The sequence below is a fragment of the Gouania willdenowi genome, chromosome 12 (assembly GCF_900634775.1).
Source record: "Gouania willdenowi chromosome 12, fGouWil2.1, whole genome shotgun sequence".
In the NCBI taxonomy this organism is placed as follows: domain Eukaryota; kingdom Metazoa; phylum Chordata; class Actinopteri; order Blenniiformes; family Gobiesocidae; genus Gouania; species Gouania willdenowi.
This window is the reverse complement of record NC_041055.1, coordinates 10449364-10463149: the sequence shown is the minus strand read 5'-3', so window position 1 is coordinate 10463149 and position 13786 is coordinate 10449364. Positions and strand designations below refer to the sequence as shown.

The window sequence follows — 13786 nt, the reverse complement described above, 5'->3', positions numbered from 1 at the left end:
TAAACAGTGTGCTTGTTATAAAGGGAAACAGTAACTAAAATCACTGAAGTCGAAATAGGTCACATCCTTCAATGTAAGGATGTTTTTTTTTAAATAATTAAAGCAGTTGTTACATAATAGTTGCTACACTACAAACACACCTACTTCCCAAACAGCAACTATAATTATTGATCTGACAAAGTTCTCACCTATTATTCATATACACTTATAATGGAATTTACCTGGATGACTAAGAGTATCAGAGTGGAAGCAACTTAGGTTTAAACATTGTCACAATTGGTGATCACATACCCGACTAACATCTCACTGATGGTTTCTGAACTAACCCATTCAGAGATTCATACACCAGCAGCAGAACTTTAAAGTCTACCCTGAGGGTGACTGGGAGTGGAAAGACATCTTCACACTGGCCTAATGTGTTCTGACTGGAACTGTCTTCTTATTTTCACTTCACTTGTAACAGCCACAAGAGAAAGCTGAAAATCAAGTAACCTGTTGATTAAAGAGTTGACCACAAATAACTGATATATTACACTGCACGTGTGTCCATGCTTTTATTAATAGCTGCACTGCTTCTTAATTGTTTTTATTTGTATGACTCTTTAATGAAGTAAGTGTGCTTTCATTGCAATGAATGAGAGAGATTTAGTATGAACACGGAGCAGGTTAGCGCGGACTCTCGGACAGTGCTCGCTGCTACATGCTCCGAGCACGACGTGTCTCCAATCCACACTTGACAAAATGACAGGGTTCAGAGCCAAAATGACCATGACTGACAAATGAACAAAGTCACTGTATAAATTTGCAGTGGATAGTCGACCACTCACGGTGGTGGAGGATGTGAGGCTAGGAATGGTACTAAGAATATGGGGCGCCAATTGTAAAGTTGCACATGCTAAAATAAAGAGCAACTTTTTGCAACATTTAGTAACAAACCATGTTTAAAAAACGTATGTGATTTTTTTACATTACTTTTGTATGGAGGTATGTGTCTTTATTATTCAATCAAAAAATTATATAATTTTTGATTAAACAAAAAATAAATACCGTATTTTCAATCAAAGAAAAAATTGTCCAATTCGTCGTACTAGCAAGCTAACAAAGCTTCACTTTATCCTGTTGTGTTTCTGTGTGTTTCGGCAAATTTATCTTTAGATGTTTCTTCAGATTGAACGTGGAATCCCTGGATGACGACAACATTTTCATTGTACTGCGATAGTCTTTCCTTTTTCCGCTCAAAGGCTGTATGCCTTATTATTTGCAAAAAAAAACGTTGTGGTTTTACACCCACCATCACCTTTTCCCTCCAAGCATGCTAATTATGCTATTAACCATTATTAACAAATTATGTTGGTGGGTTATTTCATGCAATACTTTTTATTTAACTGGGCTACTTATACTTATACTTATACTTATATATGGTCAAACGGGATCGGTTGACTTTTATTTCTCTCAACCATATTCACATCACTATTTTATATCAGTACTAATATACCAAAATAATTTTATGATGTTCTGCTTTGTTATTGCTATGCATTTGCAAGATAGGAGACCCAGGCCTTCACTGAAATGTCCCTAAAAATGTATGCGATGGTCTCTGGTGAGTAGGGGGGGTGATTACACATCAAACGTTTTTCCCTTTATTTTGAAAGCCTGGGTTTAGATTTATTAGGTATTAATTGAAAAAGCATTATATTATGTCATGATTACTGTGAATGGTATTTTCATATTTTTGTTGTTGTTTGGCGTATTTTTCTGTAATGTATGTTTTTTGGAGTCATTTTGTGTGTTTTTGGAGCCTTTTTGTTCATTTTTGTGCATTTCTGTGTCATTTGTGTACTTTATGTATAAATATTGTTTAGTTTTTGTTTTATTTTACTCATTTAGTATGTTTTTATTATAAATACCTTATGTTTAGTGAGGGCGTGTTTTGAGGTGTGTGTGTGTGGGTGCGTGTATGTGTATGGGGGGTGTGAATCCATTCTAAATTAATGCGCACCAGTCCATTGCACGTGTACCTGCCTGAAGCTACAGTAGTCAGGCGTGCTTCTTAAATCCATTATATTTCTATGGGATCCAGCGCCCCCATACTCAACGCTCACACAAGCTTACGGAACTGCACGCGCGTACACGCCTAAGCGCTGAGCAATTTTTTTTCAAAGTGCTTACATGTCACGCAGGACGGTGCTAAGAGTGAGGAGCGCCTGACCACTGTTGCTTCATTCATGCCACACCTGCCACAACACTTAACTACTATAATTAGGTAAGTTTAGTACGTGTTTCGCAATGACGAGGAGCTGCGAGACTGCCCATGGGTCAGAGGCAGGGAAAGTTGCAAGTGCTGTTTTCTGGCCAGAGACAGCAGGGAGGAGGATAAAAGACCCCGATCACCCCTTAAACACTTGTATTACCCTCAGAGGGATACAGAAGAATTTATTAAGGTGAAAAACTTAGTTCTGCTTTAAGGCACATCAAACACACATGCGGATGTGACTTGTGCATTGTGCCCAAGTACCCATTCTAAGTCTATGAAAAATGTAGATGTAGTGTCAGATGTTGGTTAGATCGCAGGCGCAGGGTATGTGTTCGATGGACTGGTGCGCTTTAATTTAGAATGGATCTACCCCCATATGTTAAGGCACATTAAACCACAGTTGTGGTCTATATAAAGCGGAACTGCAATGCTTGGGTCTGAATTCCTCATTATTATAGCTCCACAGGCACCTTTTCTACCCCTTTTCTGATGTGCTTCTGAGAGCCACTCGTTTTGGTGCGGTCTCTTTAAATGCAAATGAGACACTTCATACCCCGTCCCCTCTCCAGGTTGCAGAGGTGACACTCAGTTCAACTCCACCCTGTTCGGCCATTTTTGTAGTTTGATAGAGGAGATACAATTATGTAGCGGCGCAGAAACTTTTTATTAACACGTTATTTACAAAATGTCAACAACGGAAGACTTGTCCATCCAGCCTTACATGTTCGAGCCAGAGTCGGACCCGGAAAAGCGAGATGAAAATGAAGATGAACCTGCAGAACAACATCTTAACAAGTGAGCTAACACAAGCGCCGAGCTAACGCTAGCGCCAAGCTAACGTCACAAAATGCATTTTAATACAGTCTTTTCGGAGACAAAAACGGAAAAATGAAATGACTAATGAAAACTTTAGACTTAAATTAAATCACGTAGGCCATATCATCAAGGCTCTAAACGAGCACACAGCGCTAACATATGAAAGACGGTGTGCAACTGCTAATGCAAACAAAACAATGACAGGGACGTCTTATCATCACACTTTTTAGCGTTATTTACAGCTTATATACTGGCGAAGCAGTCAATCCTTGATAGTGCTTCGCGCGCACAAAAATGACCTTACCCACAGATGTGGGTTACATTTCCGTGAAAAATAAAAACTCACCCAGGCCACTTTGAAAAGGTTCTGATGCTGGGAGACGTTGTAATGAAGCGTGTGGGTTACTACATCCAACAACCGAACATTTTGACTTATCCTCTCGTAACTTCGGCATCCTTGAGCTTGGACTACAAAATATAAGCGAGAAATAAAAATGGCGGATTACTCGAAGTGTTGGGCCTGGAGTCGATGTCCTAATTTGGCAGTTCCGCTGCAAATACTGTGACGTTATTGTTAAAAAAAACGTAATAGAGAATTGAAAAATCGAAACAGATTGAAAATATGACCAAACAGAATATAAAGATATCAACACGGAGCACCTGAAGAGACTAATTTGAACTTTTCTGTACTTCTAAAACACTCTAAATATACAACAAAATGCATTTAAGGGCTAAAACAGTGGATTTAGCATGATATGTCCCCTTTAAATAATGGCTTTTTTTTTTTTTTTTTTAAAGCAACATATTTGGCTTTTGTCTAATATGGATGAAGCAGTGGTTCCCAACCTTTATGGGGTTGTAACCCATATTTTGAAACCACAAATTTTTGGTGACCCCAGAGACATTTTTCCCCCTAGAATTACATTTTGATAATGGTTGCTATCAGGGCTTTAAATTAACACTCGCCAACCCACCAAATGCGGGTAAAAATTAACTTTGGCGGGTAACATTGTAGCATTACAAGGCATTTTGGCTGGTGAAGAACAAAACAAATACCACTGCGTCTGTTTGAATTGGCAGGCTGCAGAAACGAGGGCCAGATTGGGCTGTTTTCCACCAAGAAATTTGAGGGGTTTTGTGTGTGTTTAGATTTTAAAACGTAAAGTATATCTGCAACACTGCTGGTTGTACTTTGGTCTTACGTGCGGGTTGCGTATACTCACGTGACTCTGCTCGACCAATGAGAAAGTCTATCTTGCGCTACCCGGAAGCGGCGAACACACGCAAGAGACGCTTTGGATGTTGAGGTAGGTAGATAGGTCTTAAATAAATAAACTATAAATAATATTTAGTATAGTATATAGTTTATAATAAATAATCCTATTCGTATTGACATTGCTGCACCAGGGACCTGAGAGAGACCACACATAAGAAAAGATTTTCAAATGTATGTGTGTAGTAAATATTTTCTTATTAGTTGTACATTGTTTTTTTAGCCCAAATATGTTTAGATATAGTTGAAGTAGTAGTTAGAGTTTTGTAAGTTAGTTCTTGCAGTAAGTTAACATAACCGATTTTGGCGATGTTTTAGAGTTGGGCAGTTTGTTTTTACAATTTATTTATTTTGTGTAATTGTTTACCTTCTATACTGTAAGTATAACTGTAAACATTTGTGATAATTGTTTACCTTTGAATATTAAGCCTCCATCTGTGTTACATTAAAAACGTTTCTTCTTTATTAAATTATTTACACTTCTGCAGTTATTATGATTTTTTTTTCAGATTGCACAAAGGCAGATATTTCTTGAATCTGCAGTTTAACTTTTCATAGTGAATATTGGTTGGTGAACTAATTATTAAACTAGTAGACATCTTCAGCCTGGGATCTTGGGGGCGTCTGGGGGGCTGGCCTGGGGCTCCTGGCCCCCACTCTTTCTGCTGGCCTGGCTGCATCTGCGGGCCCTGGGCTGCTCCTGGGTTTGCAGTAGCAGTTTTTTGTACATATACTGGTCTACGCTACACTGGCACGCCTTAAGATGTGGGATATAAAACTCATACTCGGCTTAACTTTAGACACGTTAATCCCCAAATACCTGCTTTAGGGTACTACCACTCACTCATTCTCCCTGTTCACAGCCACCACCATTATAGCTAAGCTCCACACTTGTTCACTATACTGGCTTGATTACACAACATAATAAGCACAATATATTCTACAACTTCACATCTCACCCTCACTGTAAAACAATCTATTCTCTAATTTTTATGAAAAAAAAAAAAATAATAATAATAATAAATAATAAAAAAAATTTTTAATGTTTCTCTTTGGCAACAGTTTTTTTTTTTTTTTTTTTAAGTAAAATACATCATTATTAAGAAATTAATAAACATGACTTTTTTTTATAAAAAGTCCGGTTTTAAAGACTGGACAATCCACTTTGGAAGTGGCCAAGGTTCACCAAGCAGTCTTCTATAAAGTGACTGTCACAGACTAACGGATGCTGGATTGGTGTTTGTCGCGTGCTCCAGAGACGATGAAAAAAATTTCAACCACTTTTGGCGAGTAGAGTCTTCTTTCAGAAGTTTGAACACATTCCGAGGACACAGTTTCGGTTATCAGACAATATCGTTGGGTAAAGAAAACAAAGTCCGTTTCTTTTCCCTGTGCAGACTTGATACGAAACGGCAATGACCATCCAAACAGATGCTTTTCGGCGCTCGCATTACTCTAGTATAGCACCAGAGAGAATGGCCGGTATGTTCACTGTGGAGGTGCGGCATTCACAGGAGGCACTTCCCGGAGGGGGACAGGGACGTCAACAGAATTTGAGCCGCTCGTTTTTCAGAAGAGGGCAGAGTAGCCACTCATAGCAGGATTTAATGAGGATATCTCAGAGATGCAGGAAGGAACTCCAATAATACTTTGGGAGTGTTTATGATCAGGAATTAACATTGTAACTAGGTTAAAAAAACGCATAAAAGTTTATTTGCATGATATAGGACCTTTAAAGTCAAATGAGTAGAAACATTTTGTGAGTTTCTTGTAATATTGTGTTTTATGTCTACCTTCAGGTTCCCAATCTGTTCCAAATATGGATCAAAGTGAAAAAACTTGTGCTGGCTGCTTCATGCCCAAACTTTATCTGCACAGATTACAGCTCCAGCAACCATCAGTCACTGATTGTGTTTTCAGTGAGAAGAAGAATGTGGAGCAGCTGCTCCCAGAGCGTCTCCACATAAAGGAGGAACCAGAGATGCTCAGTGAAGGTCAGGAGAAAAACCAGCTTTGATGTGCAGCAGGAGACAAACAGTGCTGCTTGTCCTGTTTAAATGTGAAGATGAAGAGGAGAAGCTTCAGGCCTCCCAGCTACACTGGAGACAACTAACAGAAATGAACATGAAGGAGGAACCTTCAACCTGGAGTTTGAATGAATTAATAAAAGACAAATTGTGGGAATTCACAGCAAAGAACCAGAAGCAGCTCAGAACCCAGATCCAAGCAGTTTAAAACTACAAGGTCCTGATGGAACGGAAACAGACTCGTCATAGACTGAGGGTAGTACTGAGGATGATGATGATGATGATGATGATGAAGAATGTTGGCAGAAACCTCTGTCAGAGACTGACACTGAAGCTGACTGTGACTCCACCAGGAAAAATAGAAAGATGTCTGACTCAAGTAAAAATGCTGTAATGGGATGTAAGCTTCCAAAACACAGATTAGTTCATTTCAACAGATTTGTTCAAAGAAGAAGGTTCAGGTAAAAATTACATCTGAATGTGTGGGTGGTGAGAAAGCATCACTCAGTGCAGCTTCAAAACTGAGAATGCACTCAGGAGAAATGTGATTGATTTGTGATTATATAATCTCTCCTGGTTAGTTCTGGTCCACACTGCCCCTAAGCAATATTTTCTGATAAGTTGTACATTGTTTTTTTTAGCTACATATGTTTAGGTATAGAAGAAGTTTAAAGTGTATGTAGAGTTTTGTGAGTTAGTTCTTTCAGAAAGTTGGGTAGTTTGTTTTTACAGTTGATTCATTTTGTTACTTGTTTTACCTTTGATTATTAAAGCCTCATCTGTGTTACATTAAAAAAGTTGTTAATTCATTGAATAATTTACACTTTTTCAGTTTATGTTTTGTTATACAGATTGCACAAAAGCTGATATTTCTTGAATTAGCATTTAATTTTTCATAGTGAATATTGGTTAGTGAACTAATTATTAAATAGTAGACATCTTGGGATCTATTTGAAAGCAGCGAGCAAACTCAACAGGGGTCCAGTGGGCTACTGCTCACACTTTATGACTCATTATTATTATTATACAAGTGTTTGACCTAACCAATCTGTGGGAAAATGTTTCCTCCTTAGTGAGAATGAATAAGATCTAACACAGAGAAGAGCAGCTTTTATCACAGCGTGGCCACAAAACTGTGAGTGTATAGCATCTCATCTAAGGGTCACATGATCAACATTCATGTCAGCATTAAAATAATGACCAATCTGAGCATTAACACAAGAAACAGCAGTGTGTGCTTTTTTGTGTGTTTTTGGAGTCCTTTTGTGTATTTTAATATAATTTTGTCTATTTCTTGTTAGTCATTATGTGTGTTTTATTGTAATTTAATGTGTTCATGGAGCCCTTTTGTGCCTTTTTTGTGTATTTAACAAAAAAATAATAATTTTTTTTTTTTTTTTAATGTGTTTTTGAGTTTTTCTGTGTGTTTTAATTGTCAATTTTGGAATCCTTATGTGTATTTGTGTAATTTATTGCATTTTTCTGTAATTTTTTGTGGTATTCCTGGGCCATTTTATTTTTGTTGTCATTTGTACATTTTGAAAGATTTTCTATCCACACAGAACTACTGTATAGAGGGTTTTTCACGGCGCGTCATGTTTACAAATTACACACAAACGACTAAATCCCGAATTTTTGAGAGGAAATGGTGAACTATTGCCGTGTTTTTGGCTGTACTAATTGGTCAGAACGTGAAAAACGTGGCGTTTTATAGACCGCCAAAAGTTCTAACAGATCAGGAAGAACAATGTCAACATTTTATAGCCAGTAATTCTACATCAGGAGAGCAGTGACATGAGACTAGCTCACTGTTGTTGCACCAGTTGTTATTGGTGTATATGCAAACACCAGTTCACCATCTCCTCTCAAATTCGGGATTTGCTCGGTTGTGTGCTGTTTATAAACCGTCTGCTTACCTCCAAAATTGTGACTTCCGGGTTGATGACGCGCTGTGAAAACCTTCTATACACCTGACGTCAGCACTTGACTTAGCAACATGCGCCGCCATTTTAAGAGTGGTATCATTTGCCTGATAACCGCTATTTACCGCTGATTTTGCAGTCTGGCTGATATTTATCGTATAATGCCCAAATCCTGCGTAGTATTTGGCTGTCATAAGCACGCCTGGCTGAAGGAAAAGATATTCTTTTACAGAATACCGACAGAACAGGCCAGAAATGGAAATTATGCATCCAATCACTGAGGCGAACAAAAGTAGATGGAACTACATGGAGCCCAAAATCAAAGTGGTCACATATTTGCAGTAGACATTACATTAATGGTAGGTTGTGTATTTTGGGGATCTAATTTCTTTCTGACTGATTTTATGACATTGATTATAAATTAGCCGACATTAAATTGTTAATTTATTCAGTAATGACTGAAACGTTTATGGCTTAGTATGTCTAACTTGAAGACAAGCAACGTGAAATAACAGTAAATATTAATTCGTGACTTGTATATGAACTGTAAGATATTAAATAAACAAATGTGCTTCATATGCCCATTTATGTTTTAATTTAGGCTGTATTATTATTATATTATTAGCGGCGCTAGGCTAGCATAGCCACATCGTGTAATGAGCCAATTATCATGATGACACAGGCCTCTATAGACACAAAAACACTTACATAAGCCTACCTTAATATATATATATATATATATATATATATATATATATATATATATATATATATATATATATATATATATATCAACATTGAGTAAAACCTTTGTGTTGTTAAATAGTGTAAACACCGGTTGTCTGGCAAATGTAAACCCCTCTTTAAATGGCAGAGCGCGTTGTTAAGGCAAATGTCCCGGATGATGATGTCACCGCGGAAAGGTGTATCGATGTAATGCACTGTAGGAGCGATTGCCACCGGTCCCAAAATGGCCGCCGTGTTGACGCACCGCCGAAGGGGCGGCAGCAGTCGATGCGGCGACTACGTATGATAATGTCTATGGTCCCTCTACACACGCCAGGCTTCGTGCACCGAGAGCTCACACATATTAGCATTGTGAGAACCTGACTCATCATCCCTGTGGCGAGGCAAATCAACAATAAAAGGTTTGTGCACACTACATATCTAATTCAGATTGTATGTGTTACATTACCGAGTAGGGTAGTATCTTTATGTAGTCGAGGCTAGTTGCTTGGTTTTGGCTAACCATTTAGCCGCTATCGTGGAAGCACACACGGATACAGCTTTTCTGTTTTGGTCTCCGCCGTTTATCGACTGAAATAATGAAACTAAGTTAGTTCATAATGCCCATGGACGTATGGACATGTTTATTTTGAGTTCGCCAGCTAACGAGCAGACTAGTGTTTTTTTTCTTTTGTTTTGCTAGCAGGCTAATTAGTTTGCTAGCCGTGTGTCATGTCACATACATGCTTTGTGTGGGGGTTGCTCAAACAGAGCGAAGCCAGGGGAAAATAAGACAGTTTTATTGCATTCCTAAAATAACTAGTCAAGGAGAACAAACAGAACGTCTGTCCACGGACCGGGAGGTTGTTTATGATGTTTACATCACACTGCATCAGCCAATAATATTTTTGTGAAGTAAAAACATAGTAATTGTTATAGTGATATAAAGTTAGCTCAATTTACATGTATGCATTTTATTACATATTGAAAGAGGGAGGTTTCTCTATATTTTGTGATGCTAAATAAAATGGCTGTGTTCACCCACAAACAAGCTTGTTATCTTCACATTGGATTACATCCTGCTGCTTGTCTGCATTGCTGTTGGCATTGTGATATCTGGAAATGTAATACAATAGATGTTTTATTTTTGCTTAATATCTTTTTGTTTGTTTAAGATCAATGGATGGCTTTCAACACTTTGACAGAGTGGCAGCTGGCAGATCTTGTAGAAAGAGTTAAAGGTAAGAAATATTTTTTTCTCCATCCACAAATGTGAAGTCCGCATTGCTACTCATAGTTGTTAATTTGGATAGTCATGGAGTTTACTGCATTCCTTTTTTTTTTTTTGTATAAATACTTACGAAATGTAAGTTCCTCTTTTTTTCAATAGCTTCCATGAAGGGCTGCACAATTTTGACAAAAAACCTAATTGTGATTTTTCTGACAGATATTGCAATTCAATTTACGATTAAAATATATATATATATATATATACATTTAAATGCATTTTATTTTTTTCCCCCCAAATTTCTTGTTTTCCACATCAATTTTTTAAAGTGTAATTTTTTTAAAGAAATATTAGTCTTTTTTTTTTTTTTTTTTTTTTTTTTTTTTTAGAAAATTTTAACTCCTGTGAGGAAACAAAAATACTAATAATAAAAAAACTCGTGCTTAAGCAAAAATGTATGTCTAAAATAAAAATTTTATTTAAAATAATGACTAAGATACAGTTAAAAGTTAAATATAAGTTGTACTGACATGGATTATTCTGACTGCTTCTCTGCTGTTTGTTGCCCGGTGTTACGCACTAAGCAGCAGGAACTGACGTACAGACAGACCCTGTTCTAACTGTAGCCCATGCTGTCAAAATCAAAAATGTGATTAATCTCTATTCATCAAAGATTTTGATTTCTTGGCAGGATATATGGTACACCCCAGGCCTGAACCACCGACCAGCCACTGGATTCTTGGAGGAAAGGCTGCGGTACATCAGGAAGAGGCTAAGATCAACCAGCAGGTCGCGGAGCACAGCACAGACACAGCCTCAAACACCAGTTGATGGCGCTCTTACAAGGGTTCTCATACTAGGTAATTATTAAACTTAACTTAAAAATTATTTGATGAAGCAAAACATCCATATTTTGGTGACTCACAACATTCTTGTGTTCTGTTTTACAGAATGTAACATATTAGATGAATGTGCATCACAGCTTAAAGAATAGTTGAGAAACAATCCTCAGCCAGGTAAAAATATACAGTGGGGCAAATAAAGTATTTAGTCAGCCACCAATTGTGCAAGTTGTCCCACTTTAAAAGATGAGAGGCCTGTAATTTTCATCATACCTCAACTATGAGAGACAAAATGAGAAAAAAAATCCAGAAAATCACATTGTAGGATTTTTAATAAATTTATTGGTAAATCCCTCTGTAAAATAAATATTTGGTCACCTACAAACAAGCCAGATTTCTGTCTCTCACAGACCTGTAACTTCTTCTTTAAGAGGCTCCTCTGTCCTCCACTTGTTACCTGTATTATTGGCACCTGTTTGAACTCATTATCAGTGTAAAACCCCTGTCCACAACCTCAGACAGTCACACTCCAAACTCTACTATGGCCAAGACCAAAGAGCTGTCAGAGGACACCAGAAACAAAATTGTTGTCCTGCACCAGGCTGGGAAGACTGAATCTGCAATAGGTAAACAGCTTGGTGTGAAGAAATCAACTGTGGGAGCAATTATTAGAAAATGGAAGACACACAAGACCACTGATAATCTCCCTCGATCTGGGGCTCCACGCAAGATCTCACCCTGTGGGGTCAAAATGATCACAAGAACAGTGAGCAAAAATCCCAGAACCACACGGGGGGACCTAGTGAATGACCTACAGAGAGCTGGGACCAAAGTAACAAAGGCTACCATCAGTAACACACTACGCCGACAGGGATTTAAATCCTGCAGTGCCAGACGTGTCCGGGCCCGTCTGAAGTTTGCTAGAGAGCATTTGGATGACCAGAAGAGGATTGGGCGAATGTCATATGGTCAGATGAAACCAAAATAGAACTTTTTGGTAAGAACTCTATTGTTGTGTTTAGAGGAGAAAAAATGCAGAGTTGCATCCAAAGAACACCATGCCTTCTGTAAAGCATGGGGGTGGTAACATCATGCTTTGGGGCTGCAAATGGACCAGGACGACTGATCCGCGTAAAGGAAATAATTAATGATGATGATAATTCATTGGATTTTATATATTGCTTTTTTAAAGACACTCAAAGCACTTTACATTGATAACTAATTTTAGCATTTAACACTAGTGAAATATGTATGGTTCCTTGACCCTAAACTTGTATGTTTCATGATTGACTATACTGTTTCATTATTCTTGTTTTTTTTTTTTTTTTTCTGTCCTATTGTGTTTTTAAGGATGCATTTTTTCTCTCTGTAATTACTCCTCCTGCTCATACTGGCCATTAAGTCAAACTGTTTTACTTGTTACTGTTTTATTGATTTTTTTAAAATCTTATGTTGCTGACATCAACCTGTCGAAGGGGTTAAAGATGGAAATTAGCTGTTGGCTATAATCTTGCATATTTACATGTATGTTATTTGTTATGTATTATCCCTGTTTTAAATAAAAAAATAAACTCAAAATTTGCTCTATTCTTTCACTCCACACACATTGGTGGACAGCTACTTTTGTAGCCACAGCTGCCCTGGGGCAGGCTGACAGAAGTGAGGCTGCACGTGAGTTAACCATCGGCCCCTCCGACCACCACCAACACTCACTCGCCACATTCATACTAGGCAATGTGGGTAAGGTGCCTTGCCCAAGGACACAATGACTTGGCTGGAGCAGGACTCGAACCTCCACTTGGTTATTGGACTATTGTTTATATATATATATAATTGTAGCTTACACATTTTAAATTACATTTTTATATTTGTTTTTTTCCTATTTATTTTTTCCCTCACAGCAGTTAAAAACTAGTATTTTCAGAATAAATTTATATGTATATATATAAATGTATTAGGGCCCTATATGGTACTTCCTAACCTCTTATTTTATCCCCTTGTTCCACATGAGCTTTCATGGCTTTCACCAAAAACACGTGTAAAACTCTAGGCCTGGGGGCCAAATCTGGCCCTTTAGAGCATCCAATTTGGCCTGCAGGAGAACATAAAAATGACAGATATCTCATATTCACCAATTTGATGGAACTACAATATTTTTTGGGGCTTTGATTTTTTTTTTTTTAATATCACATGAATGCAGTCATTCTTTTCCACAAGTCTTGTAATTTCTCACAGTTTAACAAAAATTCTCTAAATTACACAAAAATGGGTAAAATCAAGAATTTTCTGAAGTGAATTGAACTGATATTGAAAACTAGGGCACAATGATGTTAAAATTATTTTTTTCCCGCCTAAAACCTGTGGCTCACAGTTCATTTGGGCCCTGAACTAAAATGAGTGCAAAAAGTTCCAGTGGAAAGTGAAATGAAAATGATCCTTCCTGGTAAGAGTCTCCACCATAACACCAGTAGACAATTCTGTTCCCAAGCTTTTCCAAATACAGATGAAACGGAAACATTTAAGATGGCTGCCTTCATGCCCACAATCCACCTGCACAGATTACAGCTCCAGCAACCATCAGTCACTGATTGTGTTTTCAGTGAGAAGAAGAATGTGGAGCAGCTGCTCCCAGAGCGTCTCCACATAAAGGAGGAACCAGAGATGCTCAGTGAAGGTCAGGAGGAAAACAGTGCTGCTT

At 37.8% G+C, this 13786-nt stretch overlaps 1 protein-coding gene and 1 long non-coding RNA gene across 2 annotated transcripts in view; both read left to right on the top strand.

Annotated features, from left to right (window-relative positions):
* The window catches only part of LOC114473680 (teratocarcinoma-derived growth factor-like), a 7145-nt gene extending 5973 nt beyond the window's left edge, over nucleotides 1–1172 (top strand). The window contains 1 exon segment of the mRNA XM_028463445.1: nucleotides 1156–1172. Within this exon segment, the coding sequence (XP_028319246.1) occupies nucleotides 1156–1172 (17 nt within the window).
* An 8167-nt stretch (nucleotides 1173–9339) lies between these two features.
* On the top strand, nucleotides 9340–11263 carry LOC114472808 (uncharacterized). Its single transcript, XR_003675198.1, has 4 exons — nucleotides 9340–9440; nucleotides 10194–10259; nucleotides 10938–11106; nucleotides 11197–11263. It is a non-coding gene; the product is annotated as an uncharacterized LOC114472808 (long non-coding RNA).
* The last annotated feature ends 2523 nt before the right edge of the window (nucleotides 11264–13786 follow it).